The sequence below is a fragment of the Mobula birostris genome, chromosome 26 (assembly GCF_030028105.1).
Source record: "Mobula birostris isolate sMobBir1 chromosome 26, sMobBir1.hap1, whole genome shotgun sequence".
NCBI lineage: Eukaryota > Metazoa > Chordata > Chondrichthyes > Myliobatiformes > Myliobatidae > Mobula > Mobula birostris.
In genome coordinates, this window is record NC_092395.1 from 21,368,080 (window position 1) to 21,393,410 (window position 25,331).

The following is a 25,331-nucleotide window of genomic DNA, read 5'->3' on the forward strand; positions in this document are numbered from 1 at the left end:
AGAGTTAATATATCCGAGGCAGTGGCTCAGAGTCACCCTTTTCACTAAATGCATTTCCAGTGCGGAGGGTCAGTTTCTGGCAGGCAACGTAGGTTGGTGCCTGCCAGCCTACATTTTCCATTGAGTTCAAAGTTAATGTTATATAAGCCTGAGAAGACTTTATTCATCATATACGCGGGAAAGCACTGATCATTTTTTTAACGTATATATCACCACGTACAACTCTGAGATTCATTTTCTTGTGGGCAAGAGCTTGACGGCTGAGGGGTAGCAACTGCTCTTGAACCTGGTGGTGCGAGTCGTGAGACGCTTGTACCCTCTAGAGGTTAGGTGAGACTTAAACTAGGGGTCATGAGTTAAGGGTGAAAGGTGAAATGTTTCTGTGGAAAATGAGGGAGAAACTCTTCACCCAGAGGGTTGTGGGAGTGTGGAACAATCTGCCAGCAGAAGTGATGATGTGGGTTTGATTGCAATATCTAAGAAAAATTCGGATTAGTACATTGATGGGAGGGGTATGGAAGGCTATAGTCAAGGTGCAGATGAATGGGACTAGGCAGAATAATAGTTCAGCATGGGTTGAAGTGCCTGTAGTACTCTATAACTCCAATAGCCTTGCACAACTAATCTTGATGGCCCAGGAAGGATTTTAAAAAAAAAATCATGGTTACTTTTCCAGATTGTTAACCAGTTCTTGTGTACAAGGATTACATGAAATAGGTGCAAGCTTTGAGCGATAGCCCAGGTGTTTGTCTGTGTATGGCGCAGGACACAATCTGGCCAGCTGAGCTGGTTTATTGAAGATGGAGGTCTTCAGTGCCTCCGTTTGGCTTGGTCTGCAGGTACTGAGGATGTGAATGGGGGATTCTGCAGCAGATGGAGCTGAAGTGGATGCGGTGAAAGAACGATGGGGAGATGTGCCGTTCATATCATCAACCATTGCACAGTCACAAGAAGGCACTTGGTGCATTGGGGAAGAACTTGTTTATCCTGTATTGGGCAAGTGGTTTCTCTATTTTTTATCCGCTATAAACATCACCAGGCACCTTTGATCCAAGATTTAATCCTGAGATTTTTCTGTGCATTGAGTTGAGTGCCAAGGTTTATAATCTCACTAACAATAAGATGCAACATGGTGTGCATTTAGTCACTGGTAAAACTGATGTGGACTACTTCTCCAGAAGCTCGCAGAAATACAGAATGGTTGAAAGCACTGAAACAGCTGCTTGGCCTGTCAGGTTATTTCTGAAAAAACCAGTCCAAGTTGTTCCACTCTCCTTACAGCCCTTCTGATTAAATGTCCAGCTTCTATTTGAATGCCCACCATAGAACCAGCCTCCACTATTATCCTCAGTAGTGCATGTTAGACCTGACTACTCAGTGTAATAAAGAATTCTCATTGTCTCAATTTGCTTCCTTTACCAGTCAACTTCACTCTGTCCCTTGGTGCTCGAACCCTCCACCAGTGAGAATGGTATTATTTTCTATGCACTCTCTTTCTAGTTTTCATGGTTATTTTAAGAGACTTAGATAGAGTGGACAGCCAGTGGCTTTATCCCAGGGCAGAAATAGCTAGAACATGAGGGCATATTTTTAAAGTGATTGGAGGAAAGTATAGAATCAGAATTATGTTCACTATCACCGGCATATGTTGTGAAATTTGTTGTCTTTGTGGCAGCTGTACAATGCAATATACAATAATGGAAAAATGTGAATTACTGTAAAAAAAAATATAAAAAGTTAAATATGTACAAAAATAAAAATCAAAAGAAGTAATGAGGTAGTGTTCATGGGTTCAATGTCCATTCAGAAATCAGATATCAGAGGGGAAGATGGGGAGGAGGGAGGTTATTTCCACAGAGAGTAGTGGTGTATGGAATACACTGCCAGGGTTGGTGGTAGAGGCAGATACTAATACTTAAATGTCAGACTGCTGTTTATTGGTTGCAGCTCACAATCATCCTTATAATTCGTCACACTGGCGCACCTCAAGGATGTGTGCTTGACCCACTGCTCTACTCTCTCTACACCCATGACTGTGTGGCTTGGCACAGCTCAAATGCCATCTATAAATTTGCTGACGCCACAACTATTGTTGGCAGAATCTCAGAGGAGGAGTACAGGAGCGAGATAGATCAGCTGGTTTAGTGGTGTTGGAAAAACAACCTTCCACTCAACATCAGTAAGACCAAAGAATCGATTGTGGACTTCAGAAAGGGTAAGACGAGACAATGTACAGCAGTCCTCATCAAGGGATCAGCAGTGGAAAGGGTAAGCAAATTCAAATTCCTGGGTGTCAGAATCTCAGGATATATCCTGGGCTCAACATATCAGTTACAAAGAAGACATGACAGCAGATATATCTCATTAAGAGTTTGAGGAGTTTTTGTGTGGGCACGTAGCCAAGTGGTTAGGGCATTCGACTAGCAACCTGAAGGTTGTGTGTTCAAGCCCCAGCCGAGGGAACGTGTTCTGTCCTTGAGCAAGGCACATAACCACACAGTGCTCTGTGACGACACTGGTGCCAAGCTGTATGGGTCCTAATGCCCTTCCCTTGGACAACAGCGGTGTCGTGGAGAGGGGAGACTTGCAGCATGGGCAACTGCCGGTCTTCCATACAACCTTGCCCAGGCCTGCGCCCTGGAGAGTGAAGACTTTCCAGGCAGAGATCCATGGTCTCGTAAGACTAACGGATGCCTTAATCTGTATGTCACCAACTATCTACAGAAGTACCATAGAGAGCATTCTGATTGGCTGCATTACCATCTGCTTGGGGCGGGGGAGGCGGCGATGACGGGCACAGCACGGGATTGAAATAAGTTGCAGAAAGTTGTAAACTCAGCCAGCTCCATCATGGCCAGTAGCCTCCTCAGCATCCAGAACATCTTCAAGGAGCAAAGCTTCAAAAAGATGGCATCCATCGTTAAGGACCCCCGTCATCCAGGGCATGCTCTCTTCTTATTGCTACCATCAGGGAAGAGATACAGGAGCCTGAAGGTACACACTCAATGATTCAGGAACGGCTTCTTCCCCTCTGCCATCGTTTTCTGAAAGGACATTGAACCCATGAACACTACCTAACTACTTTTATTTTCTCTTTTTGCACTGCTTATTTAACTATATATTTGTGTACTGCTGCTGCATAACAACAAATTTCATTACATATGCCAGTTACATTAAACCTGATTCTGATACATTAGGGACATTTAAGAGACTCTTAGACGTAGGCACATGGATGAAAGAAAAATAGCAGGCTATGTGGGAGCAAAGCATTAAAATGATCTTGAAGTAGGTTTAAAGATCGTCACAATACTGCAGTCAGAATCAGAATCAGGTTTATTATCACCGGCATGTGACATGAAATTTGTAAACTTAACAGCAGCAGTTCAATGCAATACATAATCTACTGGTAACATTCTATGTTCTGTCTTCTTGCGGTTTCTGTGTTTCAAAGGGAATAAGTACAGCTTTTCTGGTCTGCCACAACACAAGACCCTTTATCCCCGGAGTAAATCTCATTCACTTTCTCTCCATAACCTTTACACCTTTGCAAATGTGTGGAGCCCAGAACTGGGCTCTGCTCCAGTAGTGATTGAGTCCTTTTAAAGACTTCCTTACTCTTGTGCATAATGCCTCTATTTTAACCACTTTCTCAATATGCCTTGGCACTTTCAACGTACTTTGCATATGCACCCCAATCTCTCTGTTTGTGCACCTCTCTTAGAATTGAACTGGCATGTTTATTTTTGTCTCTTGCTACTATAATGTAACACTTCACATTCTTAGCACCAATTTGTATCTGCTACCTATTTTTTGATTCTTACAGTCTGTCTGTATTTCCTTGGAGCCCATAATTCAGTTCCATACAGTTCAATAAATCTTCAAAGTTTGTGTCCTGGGTAGATGATGAAATTGTGTTTTGTACAGCCAAGTCCAAATCAATATATAGTCAAAGGATTCAAAGCAGTATACAACCCTGAGATTTGCTGTTTCCACAGACAGCCATGAAACAAAAACAACTGTGGAACACGTTCACAGAAAAACATCAACCCCACCCCCATGTGCAAACGGTAACAAGAACATCAGCCCCCCCTCCCACGCGCACAAAAACAAATCATGCAAACAGCAACAAGAAAGAACGAGCGAAAACACGGAAAATAAAATACAAAATGAAAAGAGTGCATATTCAGTTGAGCTCGGTGTTCATTAGTCCAATCCGCAAACCTCAGACTCAGTACTTTGGTACCATCCTCCGACAGCATCGAGGGGGAAAGAGAGAGAGAGACCATTCGAATGCAGGAACCTTCCTTCAGGAACAATGAGCTGGAGGGTGAGAGAGACTGTCACATGCAGACACCTTGCTCTGGCAGCAGCAAGCAAGAGGCTGGCTGATGATACTGAACAATCGCTCACCTTTCACACTCACCTCTGTTTCAATCTTCCTCAACGCTTTAGTCGATGGGATCGGTGAGAAGTGGAGTAATGTTGATGAAAGTGGTCCTTGTACAGACTCCTGGGGAACAGGGAGGCTGTGATCGAATCTGATGTAGCTACTTAATATGAAGATTGCAATTAGAGTGGTTTTCAGTCAGAAAACAATTTTTCATTGCTATGTTTCCAGTTACTTGGGCTAACTTATATGTGTACTCCTATGGTACCCTTTTTATTTAGTGGCCTTCAAGCTTATTATATGGCTTAAGTAAGTTTTGGAAATCAATATATATATAAAATATCTCACATGGACTATATTTTCCTCATTGACAGTCTCTTACTTCAGATAACTTTTTTAGTTAGGATAACACACACAAAATACTGGAGGAATTCCAGTATCTGCAGCATCTCGTGTTGTTATTTAGTTAGACCTACATTTTCTTTAATAAGTCCACAATGGCTTTCGCTAATCAACCCACATTTCTCCAAGTAGCTTCCAATTCTGCTTCTGCTTATTGTTAAGAAATATTTATAATTATCCCCAAAGGGAAGACAGCAATGTGCTATACAACTACTTAAGTGGGACAGAAGTGACGCATCAGAAAATGTGATTAAATTGTCTTATTCATGCATTTGGGACATAATGACCCGATGTAAAAAATAAACTAGTGAAAAGTTAATTTAAGATCATGTAGATTAAAGATTTTACACAACAGTTGAGTCAAATTATGGACTCAATTGTTGGGAAGCAGCCTTCTACTATATGTGTGATTTGTTTTCTTCTCTTTATTCATTAGTGTCCAATGATGTTTCTTATATTGTCGGTCCATTATTGCTCTTGAGTAACCTGATGAAAAGCTGCCTTAAATGTTCCCTTGCAAACTGTTCCCACCATCCTGACTTGGAAATCTAACACTTCTGGGACATGCTGGATGTGCTAGAGCACATCGATGTTAAGAAACAGGATGTGCCGAAACTTCTGAAAAACATTAGAATAGCTAAGTCCCTGGAGCCAGATGGGATAAACTCTAGGTTACAACAGGAAGGGAGGAAAGAGATTGCCGTACCTTTGGCGATGACCTTTATGTCCTCACTGGCCACAGGGGTAGTACCAGAAGATTGAAGGGTGGCAAATAATTATTCCTGTTCAAGAAAGGTAGCAGGGATAATCCTGGGAATTATAGACCAGTGAGCCTTACATCAGTGGTGGGCAAACTATTAGGGAGGATTCTCAGAGACAGGATTTACGAGTATTTAGAAAAGCATGGACTGATTAGGGATAGTCATCAAGGCTATGTGAGGGGCTGGTTGTGCCTCACAAGCCTGAATGAATTCTTCGAAGAAGTGGCAAAACAAATTGAAGAGGATAGAGCAGTGGATGTGATGCATATGGATTTTTGTAAGATGTTTAACCAAGTTCCTCGTGGTACCTTCATTCAGAAAGTCAAGGCAAGGGATCCGGGGAAACTTGGCCATAAGGATTCAGAATTGGCTTGCCTACAAAAGGCAGATGGAGTGGATGGGGGTATATTCTGCTAGGAGGTCAGTGACTAGTGGTGTTACACAGTGATCTGTTCTGGGACCCCTGCTTCTTGGGATTTTTATAAGTGACTTAGGGGAGGAAGTGGATGGATAAGTTAGTAAGTTTTCAGGTGACATGAAGATTGTTGGTGTTGTGGATAGTGTGGAAGGTTGTCGAAGGTTACAACATTATTGATAGGATGCAAAGCTGGGCTGAGAAGTGGCGGATGGAGTTCAGTCTGGAAAAGTGGGAAGTGATACTTCTTAAAGGTTGAACCTGAAGGCAGTACAGGGTTAATGGCAGAATTCTTAGCAGTGTGGAGGAACACAGAGCTCTTGGGGTCCACACCCATAGATCTCCGAGAGCTGCCACACAAATTGATAGGGTGGTTAAGAAGGTGTATGGTGTGATGGTCTTCATAAGTCAGGATTGAGTTCAAGAGCCACAAGGTAATGCTGCAGCTCTATAAAACCCTGGTTAGACCACTCCTGGGGTATTGTGTTCAGTTTTCATCGTTTCAATATAAGAAAGATGTGAATGCTTTAGAGAGGATGCAGAGGAGATTTACCAATATGCTTCCTGGATTAGCGAGCATATCTTATGAGGATAGTTTGAGCAAGCTTAGGGCTTTTGTCTGTGAAGAGGTGGGTGATAGGAAGTGACTTCATAAAGGTGTGTAAGCTAAGATGCATAGATCGAAAGGACAGCCAGAAACTATTCTCAGGGCGGAAATGACTAATATGTGAAGGCATGATTTAAGATGATTGGCGAGAAGTACAGGGGAAATGTAAGAAATAATTTTTTAAAAACTCAGGCAAGTGCATGGAACTCTCTTTTGGGAACGGTGGGAGAGGCTCATACGTTAGGTCTCACATGGTAGAGATCATGGGTTGGAGATGTACTGATGTCAAAGTGGCATAGTGGCAGATCTCGTACAGCTCCAAACAACCCAGGTTCAATTCTGCCCTCCAGTACTATCTGTGCATAGTACGCATGATCTTCTTGTAACTATGTTGGTTCCCATGGGTACTCCAGTTTCCTTTGACTGCCCAAAAAAGTGTTGGCTTTTAGATTACTCAGTTATTTTAAATTAGTACCAGTGTAGGTACCTGGTGTGAGAATTGGTAAGTGGGTGCTAGATGTTAATGGGCATGTAAAAAAATAGTTTACAGGAAAGGGATGACTCTACAAGGGTGAATGGTGGCCTCCTATATGGTTATGAAATGCTTCATAGGTTTCTGCAGTGTATTTTGTAGGGGAGTGAATATTGAGGGAAGTGGCTATAGTGTTCAGAGAATTCTGTTGCTCTGTGCTCAATGGTGTTGAGTTCATGAATCGAGTTAGAGCTGAGAAGAGAGCAATATCTCGTCACACTGCTGACATGCCTTGTACATAAATAATGGAAAGCTTTAAAGTGTAGTAAAGTTTCACTGGGTATATGATATCAAGGCTCACCTGCTCTTGTAAAGACTGGGTACTTCAATGAGGGAGTCGTGTAGAGCAGTGGTCCCCAACCACCGGGCTGCAGACCAGTATCAGGCCGCAAAGCATGTGCTACCGTGCCACGAGGAAACAATATGATTTGGCGATATGAAACGATAGGAGTCAGCCGCACCTTTCCTCATTCCCTGTCACGCACTGTTGAACTTGAACACCCCCCCCCCTGCCCCCCCTTTGGCCAGTCCGCAAGACTATTGTCAATATTAAACCGATCTGTGGTGCAAAAAAGGTTGGGGACCCCTGGTGTAGAGTACACAGCCTCTACAATTAATTTGAATGTCTTATAACCGGAGATGAAAATCAACAATTGTTGTAGTAATTTTTGTAAATTATTGAAAAAGGCATTTAAGACTACAAATTGTATTGGGTGAAGTATTAATTGCATGTTTTGTTGTGACAGAGAACAAGCAAGTTCTGCCGACTGAGCCTGGCGAAGTGATCGAAAGTCTCGTGGGAAAGCAAGTGGAGTATGTGACCGAAGATGGCACAAAGAGAACGGGGTTGGTGATTCACCAAGTGCAAGCCAAACCGTCAGTCTATTTCATCAAGTTTGATGACGATTTTCACATTTATGTGTATGACTTGGTCAAAACCTCCTAGCTGCATGCAACGCTTGTCATTGCCTTCACTAAGAGATTTTACTGTGAACTGTGAGCTGATCACTGAAGAGACTTGTGTTCTTTATGTTAGCCCTCCATGTGTTCATTTACGAGACTTTGAAAGGTGACGTATACACATCCATATTTTTGACATTTCCCCAGCACTTGGCTCAGCATGGTGTTTTGTTACACCAATTATTGTGATCATCCCAGCTTCCGCGGGTTGTAACATTGTCTGCAAGGCCAAAGGAAAGGTCCTTCGCTGCTGAGTTTTGTGGTCCCAGCACTGTTGGACTCCTGAACTTACAAGGATAAGTTTTTCCTTTTGTTTCCACTGTGATCTTTTTGATGGGAACAGCTTGTGCGAGGGATTAAATGTGACTGCGGTCACCGTGGGCTACACTAGGCTTCCCTATAACTGGCTATGGCAAGGCTCCTTACTCTTGAGTGGAGGGTGTAATTGGGACACAGGGAATACATTGACCAAATTAGGCAATAGAATTCTGTTATAAAAGTGGGTCAAATAGATCCTAAATTGTTTGAAAGATTTTATGTTTGTCTTCAAAATGTGTGATTTATCCTAGATAGAACACATTTTCTAATTTTTGTCGAAAGAGCAGATCAGAAGAAACAAGAATTGAACTTGGTTATGCTGAAGGGCGAAAATATTTTGGGTAGGGAATTACATAAAGCTATGTTTATGGCTTTTGTTTCACTATTTCTGATTGGTTGTGATGTCTGGTGTCATGCATGCTGATCAGCTCCCTTGTAGAGTTTCCTGTGTTAAGCATCCATATGTTATAATGCACTATTTCTATGTCTCTCATAGATCCCATGTCGAAGTCTGTGTGTGTGTGTGTGTGTGTGTGTGTGTGTGTGTGTGTGTGTGTGTGTGTGAGAGAGAGAGAGAGGGAGAATTGTTCTGTCATCTCTACCATGCTCAGGCTAACAGAAAGAATATTGTCTCTTGGTTGTGCAACTTTTGCAAGACTCATTGGATATCAGATTTGTCTTTATTTTGTGTCCTTGGCTTTGTTTAAAAAGGTAAATATAAGTAGCATTTTGGATATAATGGCCTTACTCCTTTTGAAGCAAAACTCTTCCAACTTTCAGTCCCAACTGTGTGCTTCTGTGTGGGAGGTGTGCTTTCCCATGTTCTGTTACTTCTGTTTTGATTATAACTAATAATCTAGAAAGAGGGCTAGAAGGTTTCTCATGGGGAAACAAGCTGCCACCTCCCTTCCAATTCTACTGTCCCTCCCCTCTTTAAAACAAATGCCTTTGTCCATCAGCCAGAACTCTGTCAACTCACCGAACACACGTAACCAGAAACAATCCTATCTGCTCCCTCCCCCCCCAAAAGAAGCAGTAAAGTAGGAGGGGGCAGGATGATGTGGCAACGAAGTTAAAATTTTTACTTGATCCAGTGTGAAAGATTACTGCACTTGGTGAACTTTCCTTTGTTCTGTCTCTGAACTAGATGGGGAAATTCTGACGATTGGCAGTGTTAACACAGCAAAGCACTTAAGCTGCTTCTGTAGGAGTGTTTCAGGAGCAGTTACTTGTTGGGCATTGCCTCTCCCTCGTCATCAGAGACAGTAGCTGAACAACTAAGGTCACTCACAGTGGCTCTGGGATTTCCTGCCTCTATGCACTGAATCAGGGAAGTCACTGCTAGTTAAATGAGGGAATGTCAGTGAAGGATGACAGCCTCATCGGCATTTTCCCACACAGTCCAGGCGAGCGTGTTATTATCCATGTGTGGTAAAAGTCTGCTTGGCATGGGCAGAGCCTCCACACCCTGGAGGGGAAATACTTCATTATGTCATGAGAATTATTTTTAATTCTCTCTTTGCTTTCAGTCTCTACTTCATAAAGCATGTCAGAGTTACAGTCCCTACGCCTTTATCAGTGTGTGCTCAATGCTAAATGTTCGGAGAGACAGGAAATCATTACATTCCTGCCAATAAATATAACATATTGATTTGCTGCTGCAATTTGAGATCATTAGACATAGGAGCAGAATTAAGCCATTCAGCCCTTTGAGTCTGTTCTGTGATTTAGGGAGAATGTTTCACATAACTGAACAGCATGGTATCAGCTCAGGTTGACAGTGCTGTTTGATGTCTGTGAATTTGGATTAAGGAGCACAACCACAGATGAAGCCATTTCCAATTTAGATTGCCATTGCATGTAGAAAAGATAACCTAAATTCTGTAAGATCCCAATGGCCCAAATAATTTTGCTCACAGAGCTCCTTTTTACTGGTCGTTATTATTTTAAGTAGTGATGCCAGCCTTAAAAGTATCATCTTAGATGGAAGCCATTGAATGGTCCCACTGCTCAAGTAAAGAGAATCTATTCTCATCACCATGATGGGAACTCCATCTTGGAAGGTTGTCAGAGGAGTCAGTTTTGCTGTTAGATCATTGTTCCCTCCCAAATTAATTACCACATCCCTTCCATTTTACTGCACTGTCAGTTTTTATTTAGCACTTGATATTGCTACTAATTATATAGTACCAGCAATGAGTATGGGCATTGCCAATGCTGAACATGGTTTCCTAAACTAGACTTTAAGCTTGGCAGAGTTGTACAAAGTTCAGAGTAAATTTATTATCTTAAGTACATATATGTCATTGACTGTGAGATTCATCTTCTTGCAGGCAGTCATATTAAATACAAGAATCATAGTAGAATCAATGAAAGGCCACATCTACAGAGTGGACTAAAAAAAGTGCAAACAAGAACCCATAACAAATTGTGCAAGTATAATAAGAAAATGAATGAATGAATAAATAAGCAATAGATATAAAAAATATGAGATGAAGTGTCCTTGAAAGTGAGTCCATAGGTTAAAGGAACAATCAGTGATGGGGCGAATGAAGTTAACCCCTCGGGCTCAAGAGATGATGCTTGAGGGTTAATAATAGTTCCTGAACCCTGGTGGTGTGGGTCCTTGGGCTTTTGTACCTTCTTCCATATGGTAGCAACAGGAAGAGAGCACGGCCTGTTTGGTGGGGTCCCTGATAATGGATGCTGCTTTCCTGCAACAACGCTCAGTATAGATGCGCTCAGTGGAGGGGAAGGCTTTACCTATGATGGACTCAGCTTTATCCACTACTTTTTGTAGGCTTTTCCATAAAAGGGCATTGGTGTTTCCATACCAGGCCGTGATGCAACCAGTCAATATAATCTCCTTCACGCATCCATAGAAGTTTGTCAGAGCTTTAGATGTCATGCCGAATCTTCGTAAACTCCTAAGGAAGTAGAGGCACTTTCTTCATAATGGCACTTAAATGTTGGACCCAGGACAGATCCTCTGAAATGATAACACCGAGGAATTTAAAGTTGCTGATCCTCTTGGCCTTTGATCCCCTGATGAGGACTGATACATGGACCTCTGGCTTTCTCCTCCTGCAGTCAATAATCATCTCTTTCGTCTTGCTGATATTGAGTAAGAGTCTGTTGCTGTGGCACCACTCAGCCAGGTTTTCAGTCTCCCTCCTGTATGCTAATTTGTCACCACCTTTGATTTGGCCAACAACAGTGATATCAGCAAACTTAAATAGGGGCATTGGACATGTGCTTAGCCTCACAGTCATAAATATAACTGTGATTAGGGGCTAAGAACACAGACTTGTGTTGCACCTGTGCTGAGGGAGATTGCGGAGGAGGTGTTCCTGCTAATCTCAACTGACTGGGGTCTCCAAGTGAGGGAATCGAGGATCCTGTTACATACAAAGCTATTGAGGCCTAGGTCTTGAAGCTGACTGATCAGTTTTGAGGGATTGACAGTAATTCTGAGCTGTAGTCAATGAAAAGTTTCCTGATGAATGCATTTGATGTTGAGGTGTATGCTACTGGCACAGAAGCGAAAATGCTTTCAAGGTATATGTATATATAATTATAAAATATGCAACACATACAAAAGAAATATTATTCATTATTGATTTATGTATATAAACTTTCTTTTTCTTCCCCTTGCTATTTGGGCTGGGGAGCTGGTGTTATTTTATGGTGCTGTCTTTATCACTCCAGAAATGGTTACTTCCCAGATTAATAATTTTTTTAAAACTCTTTGCATGCTTTTTAACTAGAGTACAACTAATTCTACACTACTCAGTCTTAATTATTTATGCTATTTAAAAAAAAGGGCCTAAACTTACAATACTTGGATTTTAGTTAAAAGTGTCCTGCAAGAATGGTTACTTCTATGACACTGAGCTCTGTAAAAGACAGCGTGTCTATGGACTGTTCAAACCAAGATATTGATAAGTTTCTCATGGCAGTAGAGTGCAATGAAAAATCTCCAGTATCAAGTAGTGTTTTGCACTATATTCTCAAATGTGCTCCACAGTCAATTGTGAGTAAAAGGACAAGTGATCTGATTTAACATCCTGCCCATTTCTCACAGTAAACTCTGTGTCTTTGTATCTGAGTCAGTAAGTCTGCTAGAGTAGGCTAGAAGGCAGCCACCACATTGATCCATCAAGCAGAGCATAAAGGATAAAAAATCCCTTGTAAATCTTAAGACTTTTTGCTGTAACTTATGTAGCCCTAACTATGGGTTCAGTAGTGTGATGCCTGCAATTATAGACATATTTGTTGATGGAGTCCCATTGCAACAGCTAGCCAGATATCTACATAAATAATTCTGTGAAAAAAATGTTGATAATGCTTCCAATGCTTCCAACTATAGAATTTTGTAAAAAATCTGTCTGGTGTATTAGTGACCATCCTTACATGCACTGGGCTGTATTTCGGTCCAGGCTCTCAACAATATAGTTGACTCAAGGCAAAATTCTGTAATGTTTAGCAGGACGCTCGGTCCAGGGGCATTAACTGCTTGCTTCGCTAGTGAGGCCCACATCTCATGAGGGATTAAATTAAATATATAAAATTGGGAAGTGCTTGTTGTGTATTTGTCCAGGAATTGTTTCTATCAGCACATAAAAATCTAAAGGTGAAATATTTTTGTTACCCTGTCGGGATATAAGCATCATTTGCAAGACATAATTTATTGGCCATTGCCAACTGACTTGAGCAGGTGATGGTAGCCCGTATAGTGAGCTGTTTGGCTAGGGGATTTTGATCCATTGGTGACGAAGGAATAAAATGTGACTTCGACTTGACAATCTCCCCCGTCCTAGACAGTGGGTTTTGATGAGGCAATGTATGACTATAATTCCCACTTCCGGAAGTGGTGATTGTGGAGAGGGAGGGATTGCTGTGTACATACATCTGTTGATGCTTCTGGACACATCTTCAGTGATGTTCCTGGAATCATCGGGTGTTTCGGGTCTTTCAACATCATACAACCTCCTCCAGGTGACCCAGCCGGGGCTGATCAGACCCCAGCTTGTGTCCAGATGGCTAGCTACTTATGACTCCATGGCTCCCCTCTTTAGAGCCACAGCCATCTTGAGGCCCTCTCTGCCGCATCGGTGGTACTGCGGATGGCTCTCCTCTTCCTCTCTCCCTCGATGCCCAAATTGCTGAAGGCCCTAACTAAAGAACGGGCTACGAATCCCCTACAACCAACCTCCACTGGGAGACACCTCGCTCTCCATCCAGCCTGCTGACAGTTGTTGACCAGTCCTGCGTACTTGGAGAGCTTCCTTTCAAATTTTTAATGGATTAAAAACAATAATCTAGAATAGGTCAGGCTGTTTAGACACCAAGAAATGAAAAGATAGGTTAAGAATGGAGGCGCCTTTCACATGGACAAAGGTCAAATTTCAAAATAAATTTATTATCTATATAAGTATATGTCACCACTGAGATTCATTTTTTTTGCAGAAATTCATAGTAACACATATAAATATAATAGTCAGTGCAAAACTATACACAAAGACTGACAACCAAGGTGTAAAAGAAGGCGAACTGCAACTAGAAAAACAAAACAAGCTAATATAGGATGCTCCCCTTTAAAGGGCAACACTTAACTTATGACCATACTCTGCTGTCCATTTCACTCTTTATTTAAAAGCCACTGTGATATAAAGAGAAAAGCTCCAGGATAATTAAAGCTCATGACAAACTGCTAACCAGTGTGACTGCTTTCACTGTCCACTTTGTCTAGCGATTACTCTGAGCAAAAATATGGTTTATCCTAACACATCCTAGTCGGTAGATGGTTGGTTGCGCAAGATCTTTGCTTCAGGGACCTGGTGGCGTATGCTCACAAAAATACCTTAGCTGTTGGTTTATAGGTAACCCCAGGACACCCGTCCTGAAATCAGAAGGTCGGGCATTGGTATTATTAAATTACACAGTAATGAAGATCACATTTGTGATGTGGTTCCTTAGTTTTATTTCAGAAATTTCATGTAATTTGAGCAGTATTAGATCTATCTACCAGGGTAAACAGTCAAGGCAGGTGGAGAATGCATCGTGCTGAGACTGTACAACAGGAATTCGATATATTCGCAATAGGAGCATGCTTTGTGGTTAACAAGGTGCTTAGAATAATGTAGCATAGTTACTGGATTTAGTATTCCAGAGACATGGAATAGTGATCCAAGTTCATCAATCCCACTACAATTGCTGGGGATATTAAAAACATTACATTAAATAAGTTTGTATTTAAAAATAAAAAATCAAAAACTATGAGTGAGTGAAACTCCAAAGTTGTTTGCTAACGATTTTTTTGAAAAAGAAATCTGTCCACTGACTTTTTCTAACCTGGCCTTCAATGAAACGCACACCAAAAAGTGCTCACTGAAATGGCCTTGTTAAAACACTCAATTTAGGAGCAACTTGCATTGGGGAAGAAGTGCTGGATTTTGTGATGCCAGCATCCTGTGAAGTGTTTTAAAAATACATAATTACATCCATTGGTTATATTTTTATCACCTTGAATGAAAGCAGTTACAGGTCCACAATCCCTTATCTGAAATCCTTGGGGCCAGTTGCATTTCAGAATTCAGAATTTTTGGGATTTCAGAAAATTTATAATTAATCTGTCTCAATGCGGATGGACTTTAGGACCCAGGGGAGCTCCGGACCGACACACATCCTCCCGTATACTTTAAATCATCTCTAGATTACTTAATACAATGTAAATGCTATTGTAAATAGTTGTTATACTGTATTGTTTAGGGAATAATGACAAGAAAAAAAGTCTGTATATGCTCAAAACGACGAGTGCTGGAGAGAGAACTTCCGAGTTTTCCTGATCCGTGATCGTTTACAAATACTATTACAGTTTATTTATAAAGTAATATACTGTTAATGAAATAGTGGGATAATTATAGACCATAAATACACTAGTACATTTTATTTCCAACAAAAACATTCAATAAAACATAAAAATATACAGCGTAAAACGAACCGAATCAAACACATGGTAAATGACTTATGGAATAAATGTAGAACGTAAATACTGTAGGACATATACAGGTTCAGACTAAGCTAAATACGTACAGGTACCTGATGGGCCAGGAACAGGATTCTCAAGTTATGAAGCAGCACTACGGCGTTTTTAACGACTTCTTCAAGTGTCATCTGTCTCATTAACATAGGTTTACGTCTAAGCAATCTCTCTTTAACTGAGTAAACTGCCGTAATCTGTTGCTCACTGATAAATGCATGTTGTTCAAGGCCAGCAATTAACTGATCACACATTTTCACCATATCGTCTATGGGGATTTTTTCACCTGTGTTCACTATGTCATCATCATCACTACTATCTTCATGCTTATCTGTATTTAACACCATTTCAGCAGTTTCCCCATCACTGAAGGAATGCACAACAGATGCATCATTGTCAATGTTCAGCATTTCTTTGAACAAGGCTGTAATATAGATGTCACACTGAGGGGCAAGTAAGTTGCAAAAACATTACTTTTCAGAAGAAGTTCAGCAGGGGGATGTGCAGAGCAGTTGTCCGGGAACAATAAAATTTTACAGATTTCTTCCAGTCCAGCTTGCCTGCATTGAGCTCGTGCCTCTGGTACAAAGTGATTATTGAACCAGTCAGAAAACATCTCTTGGGTTACCCATGCTTTCTAGTTTGCCCAATAACGCACAGGTAAATTGTGTACACTTTTCAGACATCTCAGATGTTGGCTTTTTCCAATCACTGCCAACTTCACCTTGTGTGTGCCTGCAGCATTGGCACACCCAAGAATAGTTAACCTGTCCTTAGCATCTTCAAAGCCTGTTGGTGCTCTCTCATCAGCCATTGTTAATGTTTTTCTAGGAACGTACCGCCAGTACAAAGCTGTTTCATCAGCATTGTTAATTTGTTTATGGCTAAGGTTTTCATCAGATATTATCTTGGCAAATTCGTCAATGTAATTTTCAGCTGCTTCATGATCAGCAAAAGCTTTTTCACCACAGATTTTAAGATATTTTACACCATGAGGCTTCTTAAATTTCTGCAGCCAACCCTCTGAATATTGACAGTCACCTTCAATGTTCAGTTCTTCATGGTATATTTTAGCTTGCTTCATGACCAACATGCTATTCATTGGCATACGTTCACTTCTTTGTTGTCTAATCCACTCAATCAACACTCAGTCAAGATCTTCATTTTTTTGCCCTATGTAGTGTTTTCCTGTTTTTCATTAGTTTATGGTCATCACTGTCACTATAAAACTTCAGTAACTTGCCTTTCTGTTTCTTTAAATCATATACAGTGGTAGTTCCGACACCATATTCTTCAGTAAGATGCCGCACAGACACACCACGATCAAGCTTCTGCACTTTCTACGTTATTGATAATGATAGATGCTTCCTTCTATTTTTCTCATTCTTACCCACAGGGGTATCTGCAGCTCTTTTTGACATTTTCACAGTGAAATTAAATACAAAGTCAACAGTGAACACAAAATATCAGCGAACAGCAAATGCACGTGTAACCATTACGAGCGCTGAGCCACAACTGACGTCTGGCGGCCTCTGCTAGTGCTGCCACGTCACACCTGAGCAACGTCAGCTGTTGGTGCACCAAACGAGCCTTGTTACGACACGTTCCATACTACGAAAAAAACTTCGGTTTTCAGATTTCAGAATTTCAGTTAAGGGATTGTGGACCTGTGCCTTTAATAACTTGCATTTATTGAAGCCTTTAACATAGTAACATGGCCCAAGGTTTTTCACAAGTATGTTACCAAATGAAGTTTGATGCCAAGAAACAGAATGGGGCAGCTAATAAAGCTTGGTTGTAGAACTAGATTTTAGGCAGTGTCTTCAAGGAGGAAAGGTTGGTGGAGAGGCTTTAAGTGGAATTCCAAAAGTTGGGGTCCAAGCAATGGTGGAATAAAGGAAGTTATCAGTGCCTCTGAAGTGTTGAGTTGAAGGTATGTTGGCTGTTGAAGGTTATTCTAGAGGTCTTTGCCATTGTCAAGTATCCATTATCGCTCTTCTTCTGACTGATCAATTAAGCATGATAGCTTTAAATAACTATCGAATCAATGGAGTTCTTTGTATCTAATTCTGTTGCTCAAATTTGCACAGTCTGCTCCCTAACTTCACTGAAGGATTGGAATAAAACAAGTTGCCATCTTTCAGATGACAAGTGAAATTATGTTACCTGTACTGCCAAATGAATGTGTTGCACTGCAGGGTCATAGCTCAGAGCTCAAGTCTTGGGACAATGAAGTTTTATTTTTAAAAAAAGGACGGCAAGGTTTTTTTTCCTCCAGGGTTTTGCAATAAATTGTTGTTGACTCTCTGCTCAGATCAATCAGGCCAGTTGGAAAATTCAACCAGGCAGTTCTATTATTTAGCATCCTTACAATGTGGAAACAGCTTCCCTGTCAGTGATGCATAGGGTGTCATTCTTTGTGCAGTGCCCCCTTTGATACTCTGTAGGTCCAATTGGACAGTGTTTCTGTGGAGCTGCTGTTACTAACACTTCTAGGACAACTTGAGAGGCTTCAGGTAAGTGAGAACTCCTAGTAGTAATCCCAACAAATACTACTAACCTTGCAATTATCACCCAACTCCAAGATTCAGTTTCCTACACAAAAGCATCATCCTCCTCCTCTTGGTGTTCACCTGCCCCACCTCACACCCTACATCTCCATTCGCCCCAGCAACCCACCCAAGCACCAGGATCTCGTGTCCTTCATTCTGTAATCATTACCAGCCAAGGGCCTGATGCTAAACGCACAAGTCCACCCTTGGAGGAGTGTAGTGGACAGCACATAAACAGTTTATTAAGACCAAAGTCTTGGTCATGGGAACATTGTCAACTGGTGAGGTAGTAATATTCATTGTCCTGCAGCCTGTTCTCAATGAGTCCCACAAGTCTGGGGGACTGTAGATCACCTTGAGTGAGGGTGAGATAAAAGGGTTTTCAACCAGAAAATATATATGATTTTTCTAGAGAATGCAGTTAGAGGAACTACTGCTCATCTGCTGAACAGATTGGAGCACTGAGTGAGAAGGGATATTTGCACAGTAAATGCGTAGGACAAAAATTCCACTGGCTTCTCTAAAATGAGTGGGTGTTGGAATGATTTGTTTGTTAGCAGTGTTTGAAGGCTGTTAAGTCTGCTGTGGTGAAGGTGTTGATTGCAAAAGACCACATATGCCAAGTTGCTAATCTCACTTTATCAGGGAAAATGGCTGAATTTTGTTGCATCGGTATTCTTGTATCATCATGATTGAGCTTCCTGGTAAGATATGAAAATCTGTGTGGCCGTGGCTGGTGGGACATTATTAGACATTAAGAAAATTAAGTAGATAGTCAAGGTTTTAAAAGTTTGATTTTTTTTTTTTTGGTGGCAATTTTCAAGCAGGTAATTTGGATTTCACCCAAGATTTAATTTAGTAAGACATTGAAAGGGTTTTCGCTACTGTGGTTGGTATTGGGATTTTCAGTGTGGAACAAATAGTAATGTTCTTCGGCTTCCCCTCAAGAATCTTTGCCTTTCCTTTGAATCAATTTCAACCCCATCCCACTGTAGCAAAAGAAGGTGTTAATTGTTTTCTGACATTTCCAAGAAAGATGTAAAGAAAATGTAGAAGCCTATTTCACTGCTGCCTTTCACACCATAGACTAACTGTGCAATCATGGTGACCATTAATCATGGTCAGTTCAGTCAATTTGCCATGTCAACTAAACCATATATTCTAGTTGTAAGTCCTGAACTGCCGCCATTCCCCTTCACTGTGACGGGGTGAAGGAACACAGGCCTTGAATCTAACCACTCTCTAATCGTGCCATTCCACTTTAAAAAGAATAGGCCATAAAATAGCTTAAAAGGCACGTGTCTGGAACAGTGAGTGAGAGCTGATGAGTTCTTGCTGATTGTAAAGGCAGATTGCTGAAGAAATTGTAAATGTTATAGGTTTATTATGCTAAATATTATTTGCATTGTGTATGTTCTCCCTGTTAAGGATGTTCTCTTTGTCTTCGGTGTTGTAGAAGGCTTGGGCTCCTCCTAGAGTTAGTTGAATCTGATTGGACCTTCCTCCAGAATTCTGATCCATTGATTTTGTTTTAAAATATCTGTCAGAATTCCTCCTCAACTTTTTATTAATGTATATATCTGGATGGTCTTTGGGTGTGTGAAGTATATTGAAACATTGCAATTTTCATTGATTTGAAGTAATGTTTTGATATCTATCATTGTACATGAGAATTCCCCAGTTGGACAGGTTTGTAGAATACCAACTCCAAAATATTATTGTTAATTCACATGTAGTAATCCTAATTTATTCATGAATTGGAGATATTTACCCAAGCCCTTTGAAATTTCTTCCACAGGATTTACTATTGAAATTAAATGTTAAAATTATTAAAATAGACTTTGTACATTGTTTGGGTCTGAAAAATCCATTTGTCACAAGTACTTTGGGCCACTATTTAATATTGAATTGGGATTTCTACAGAGAGACAGGCTCCGATAAAAATACAAAAAGCAGAAGTAAGCCATTTGGCCTCTCCTCCCTGTTGCACAATTTCTTAAGATTATTAATTGATCTTTTAATTCTGTACCACTTTCCTGCATTAATTCCACATCCTTTGGTTCCCTTCATGTCCACAAATCCTCTGTCTTGATTAAACTTCACAACCAAGCCTCCACAGCCATCTTCATTAGAGAATTTTGAGAAGTCGCCACCCTCTAGACCAGGGGTTCCCAGGTTTTTTATGCCATGGACCCCAGACTGAGACCCCAGGTTCTCAACCCTGCTCTGGATGAAGATCTTTCTTTTTTTCTCTGATGGTCAACACCTTGTTTCGAAGGTGGCCCCTGTTTCTAGATACCCAAACCAGAGAAAATGTCGTGTCCTGGTAAGGCCCATTAAGAAATTTGCACATTCCAAAGAGATGACCTCTCATTCTTCTAAACATGTACAGGCCTAGCCTGCTTAATCATCCTGCAATGGCACTACAGTGAGCCCCAAGGGATCTGTGTCATTGCTGTACCATGAGTAACACCATAACGGACACACTGGTGCCTAGAACATAAGGTGGTATCCACTGCAGTGCAGAGCATATAGGTGCAGGTTCAGTCTCAGTGTGGTGTTTATTCAGATGGTGGGTTTGTACACAGTTGGCCAGATGGAGTGGAGGAGCACTAATCCTGTTTACTATCCACTATCCTTTAGTGATTGGATATTCATTGAGCTCAGCATTAGGCTCAGAAGTTGAGCATCTTGCCAAACAAAATTGTAACTGTTATGACTTGAATGCCAATAGAATTGCATCTGTTTTTAGGGCAGGGAGGGGTGGAATGGTGTCCACAGAAAACTATAAAAAGGGTTGAGAGGATGAGAGTGGTTCAAGCCTTCAACTACCTCAGAACAGGAGAACATTCCTCCTTTCTCTCTGCCCATGGTATGGCTACTGTGGCAGGAAGCCTGGTCTGTAAATACTTGCTACATTTAACATTTAAATATTCAGTGTTAGAACTGATTTTCTTTTTCTCAGCTGGAAGAATCTCAATAGCTTTTAGAGTAACTACATGGGAACCTGCACTAATAGCCACCTCAGAGTGGCAGTGTTTTAAAACAGTTTAAAAAAATTGCTGCATTTTAAATAAAAATAATAAATGTCTTGTTGAGTTTTTTTTTCAGTTGTGATGTCCTGCAGTCATTTCCATGGAGAAACAAAAAAAAATAAAAACACAAATTACTGAGTCATGGATTGAAATTTCTTTTATTTCCAAATGATTTCGTTCATTTTTACTCCTGATTTTTCTCATTTAAAGTTCGAGGTTCAAAGTAAATTTATTAGCATATACTACCTTGAGATTCATTTTCTTGCAGGCATTCACAGCAGTGCAAAGAAATACAAAAAAACGAAACACAAAGACTGAGAAGCAATCAATGTGCAAAAAACAATAATAGTACATAGAAATGTTGTGCCGACCAGGTAACCTACTCTAGAGACTGCCTAGGATTTCCCTAGCACGTAGCCCTCTATCGTATCCGCTACACCACTGTCACCGGCAGTGTATTCCATGCACCCACCACTCTCTGTGTGAAAAACTTACCCCTGACATCCCCTTGGTACCTATTTCCAAGCACCTTAAAGCTATGCCCCCTCATGTTAGCCATTTCAGCCCTGGGAAAAAGCCTCTGGCTATCCACACAATCAGTGCTCCTCATCATCTTATATACCTGTATCAGGTCACCACTCATCCTCCATCGCTCCAAGGAGAAAAGGCCAAGTACACTCAACCTATTCTCATAAGGTACGCCTTCCAATCCAGGCAACATCCTTGTGAATCTCCTCTACACTTTCTCTATAGTATCCTGAGGTGTCAAGAACTGAACACCGTACTCCAAGTGGGGTCTGACCAAGGTCTTGTATAGCCATAACATTACCTCACGGCTCTTGAACTCAGTCCATGGTTGGTGCAAATATAAAATCAATTAATCAAAGTAGAGAACCTAAGTTGTAGAGTCCTTCAGAATGAATCCATAGGTTGTGTTCAGTGATCAGTATGAGGAGAGTGAATTAATCCACACTGGTTCAGTGTTCAGGAGCCTGACAGTTGTGCTACGTCCTCTTTCTTCATCCCAGGACAGCTCATTATTGTTAGGATTTCTGGGACATACAGTATATGCTAGAAGTTCCTACAACTAATTTCATTCAAATGAATGATTTGACTCCACAGGTCAGTGGAAAAAATTCTGAGAAGCTTAGTTTCCAGATTTAGTATTGCTGAACTAATGATCCACGATTGTGAATCCAGGTACCACAGGGGAATATAAAATCAAACAGTTATTGCTGAAATCAAAATCTGGTATCAGGATTAGAGTGAAGTTTTAGTAGGTTGAAAATAACCTTATAAAAACCAACTTCAGACAAAATCCTGACGAAGTGTCTCAGTCCAAAACATCAATATTTTATTCCTTTCCAAAGATGCTGCCTGATCTGCTGAGTTCCTCCAGCATTTTGTGTGTTACTCTGGATTACCAGCACCTACTGAGTCTCCTGTGTCTAGATTGCACTGAATTGTTGTTCCACACCGAAATAAGCTGATGACAGAAGAAAAGTCAGAATGACTGTGTAATTTTCCAGGTTGGAAGGCAATAATCAGTGCTGCAGGAGTTGTGTAAGGACTTTAGCTGTTCACAATCTACATCAATTATTCATTTTGAAGAGATAATATAAGAGAATAATACTGTCTATCCATCTTAATGATGATACGAAGACAGATAGCACTATGGACAGTGAGGGTGACGTGTAGAGAATGGGGAGGGGAGATGGCAGATACACTATGAAAGAACAAGAGGTTATCCACCTTGGAAGGAAAGGTGGAGTATTTTTTAAAGAGTAGGTAATGAATGAATATCCTCGTGCTAAATCACAAAATAATTTTCACTCATAACAAGCAGTTAGAAGACAAGTGGTATATTGGACTGAATTCTTCAGCCCTTCTTTGAAATTGTTCCACTACATTTTCTAAGTCTAGCTGGATCTTCAATTTAATACATTCTCTGAAAGCACCTCCAGCAGTCCTACACTTGGAGCGGGATTTAGACCAACAAGTCTCTGAGAGGTGAGAATGTTGCCCTGTCACCTGGGAGTGGTCACCAGAATGTGAGTCTTACTTCAGTGGTTGGTAAATTGATGGAGAAGATCCTGAGAGGCAGGATTTATGAACATTTGGAGAGGCATAATATGATTAGGAATGGTCAGCCTGGCTTTGTCAAAGGCAGGTCGTGCCTTACGAGCCTGATAGAACTTTTTGAGGATGTGACTAAACCAATTGATGAAGGTAGAGCAGTAGATGTAGTGCATATGGATTTCAGCAAGGCATTTGATAAGGTACCCCATGTAAGGCTTATTGAGAAAGTAAGGAGGTTTTGGGATCCAAAGGGACCTTGCTTTGTGGATCCAGAGTTGACTTGCCCACAGAAGGCAAAGAGTAGTTGTAGATGGGTCATATTCTGCATGGATGTCACTGACCAGTGGTGTGCTTCAGTGATCTGTTCTGGGATTCCTTATCCTTGTGATTTTTATAAATGACCTGTATGAGGTAGTGGAGGAATGGGTTAGTAAATCTGATGACACAAAGGTTGGGGGTGTACTGGATAGTGTGGAGGGCTGTCAGAAGTTACAGTGGGACAGCGATAGGATGCAAAACTGGGCTGAGAAGTGGCAGATGGAGCTCAACCCAGATAAATGTAAGTGGTTCATTTTGGTAGGTCAAATATGATGGCAGGATATAGTATTAATGGTAAGACTCTTGGCAGTGTGGAGGATCAGAGGGATCTTGGGTCTGAGTCCACAGGACACTCAAAGCAGCTGCGCAGGTTGACTGTGTGGTTAAGAAGGCATATGGTTCATTTCCCTTCATCAACTGTGGGATTGAGTTTAAGAGCCGAGGGGTAATGTTACAGCTTTATAGGACCCTAGTTAGACCCCATTTGGAGTACTGTGCTCAGTTCTGGTCACTTCACTACAGGTAGGAGGTGGAAACTATAGAAAGGGTGCAGAGGAGATTTACAAGGATGTTGCCTGGATTGGAGAGCATGCCCTATGAGAACAGGTTGAGTGAACTCGGCCTTTTCTCCTTGGAGCGATGGAGGATGAGAGGTGACTAGATAGAGGCGTATTAGATGATGAGAGGCATTGATCGTGTGGATAGTTGGAGGCTTTTTCCCAGGGCTGAAATGGCTAATGTGAGCGGGCACAGTTTTAAGGTGCTTGGAAGTAGGTACAGGGGAGATGTCAGGGGTATGTTTTTTACACAGAGCATGGTGAGGGCATGGAATGGGATGCCAGTGACGATGGTGGAGGCGGATATGATAGGATGTTTTAAGAGACTCCTGGATAGGTACATGGAGCCTAGAAAAATAGAGGGCTATGGGTTACCCTAGGTAATTTCTAAAGTAAGTACGTTCCGCACAGCATCATCGGCTGAAGGGCCTGCGTTGTGCTGTAGGTTTTCTATGTTTCAGCTGACATGGGTGGCTTAACAGAATCAAAAGATGATTTAACAATCTGGCAGAAGAATGGTGCTGCAAGACGTACTAAAGGTGAGAAATTGATTTTGAAAGCTGAACATATTTTGTCCAATGGGCTTGGATTTATTGGTAAAGTTGACAGCAGGTTTAATTGTAGAGGGGGATTCTGCTAAATTCAAGTTTCTTAGCAGTAAATTTATCTGCAATAGAGAATTTGGGGGTGGGGTGGGTAGCCATCAGAGTCAAAAGCCTTTCACTGACTGGATACATGTTGCTCCTGAATATCACTTCCCTGGGTTCTGAAACAAACTTCATTTTTATGATGGGAGATTTAATTTCCTAAAAATGTCTCACCTTGTGATTAAACTGTAAGCGACATGGATTAGAATCTTTAGACTTTCCTGTGGCATTAAATCCAAAGTATAATCTGACTTCAAAATAGTTCAACTTTGTTCCTCGATAAATTGTCACTTCCAGCCTTGACCCCTGATGTATAAGAAAATTGGAGGGTTGTGTTCTGTGTAACGGGGGGGGGGGGTAGATTGGTTGTAGAGTACGTTTATATAGATCAAATCAGCATCTTGGGCTGAAGGGCCCGTATTGTGCTGTACTGTTCGTTATTCTGTCTCATGAATCTAGGAATCATAGAAACTGCAGCACAGCAACTCATTGTGGCCAATGTGCCTTTGCCAGTGGAGGAAGAGATACACAACCTAATTCCACCTTCCAGTGTTAGCTCTGTAGCACTATAGCTGCTGGAATGCACATCCAAGTATTTTTTTTAAAATGTGATTTAAGTTTCCGATTAGACCACTTGCACAGGCACTGTGTTCCAGATCCATATCATGCTAAGTGAATAACATTTTCCTCATCTCTCTCCTAATCCTGGTATCAATTAG

At 41.2% G+C, this 25,331-nt stretch overlaps 1 protein-coding gene across 4 annotated transcripts in view; it reads left to right on the top strand.

Annotated features, from left to right (window-relative positions):
* The window catches only part of LOC140188364 (spindlin-1-like), a 127,389-nt gene extending 106,218 nt beyond the window's left edge, over positions 1–21,171 (top strand). For all 4 annotated transcript variants that reach the window (XM_072244563.1, XM_072244565.1, XM_072244566.1 and 1 more), the window contains exon 5: positions 7,851–21,171. In XM_072244563.1, coding sequence (XP_072100664.1) covers positions 7,851–8,050 — 200 coding nt within the window. In that variant the 3' untranslated portion in view covers positions 8,051–21,171. The remainder of the gene's footprint in view (positions 1–7,850) is intronic.
* Positions 21,172–25,331: the final 4,160 nt, after the last annotated feature.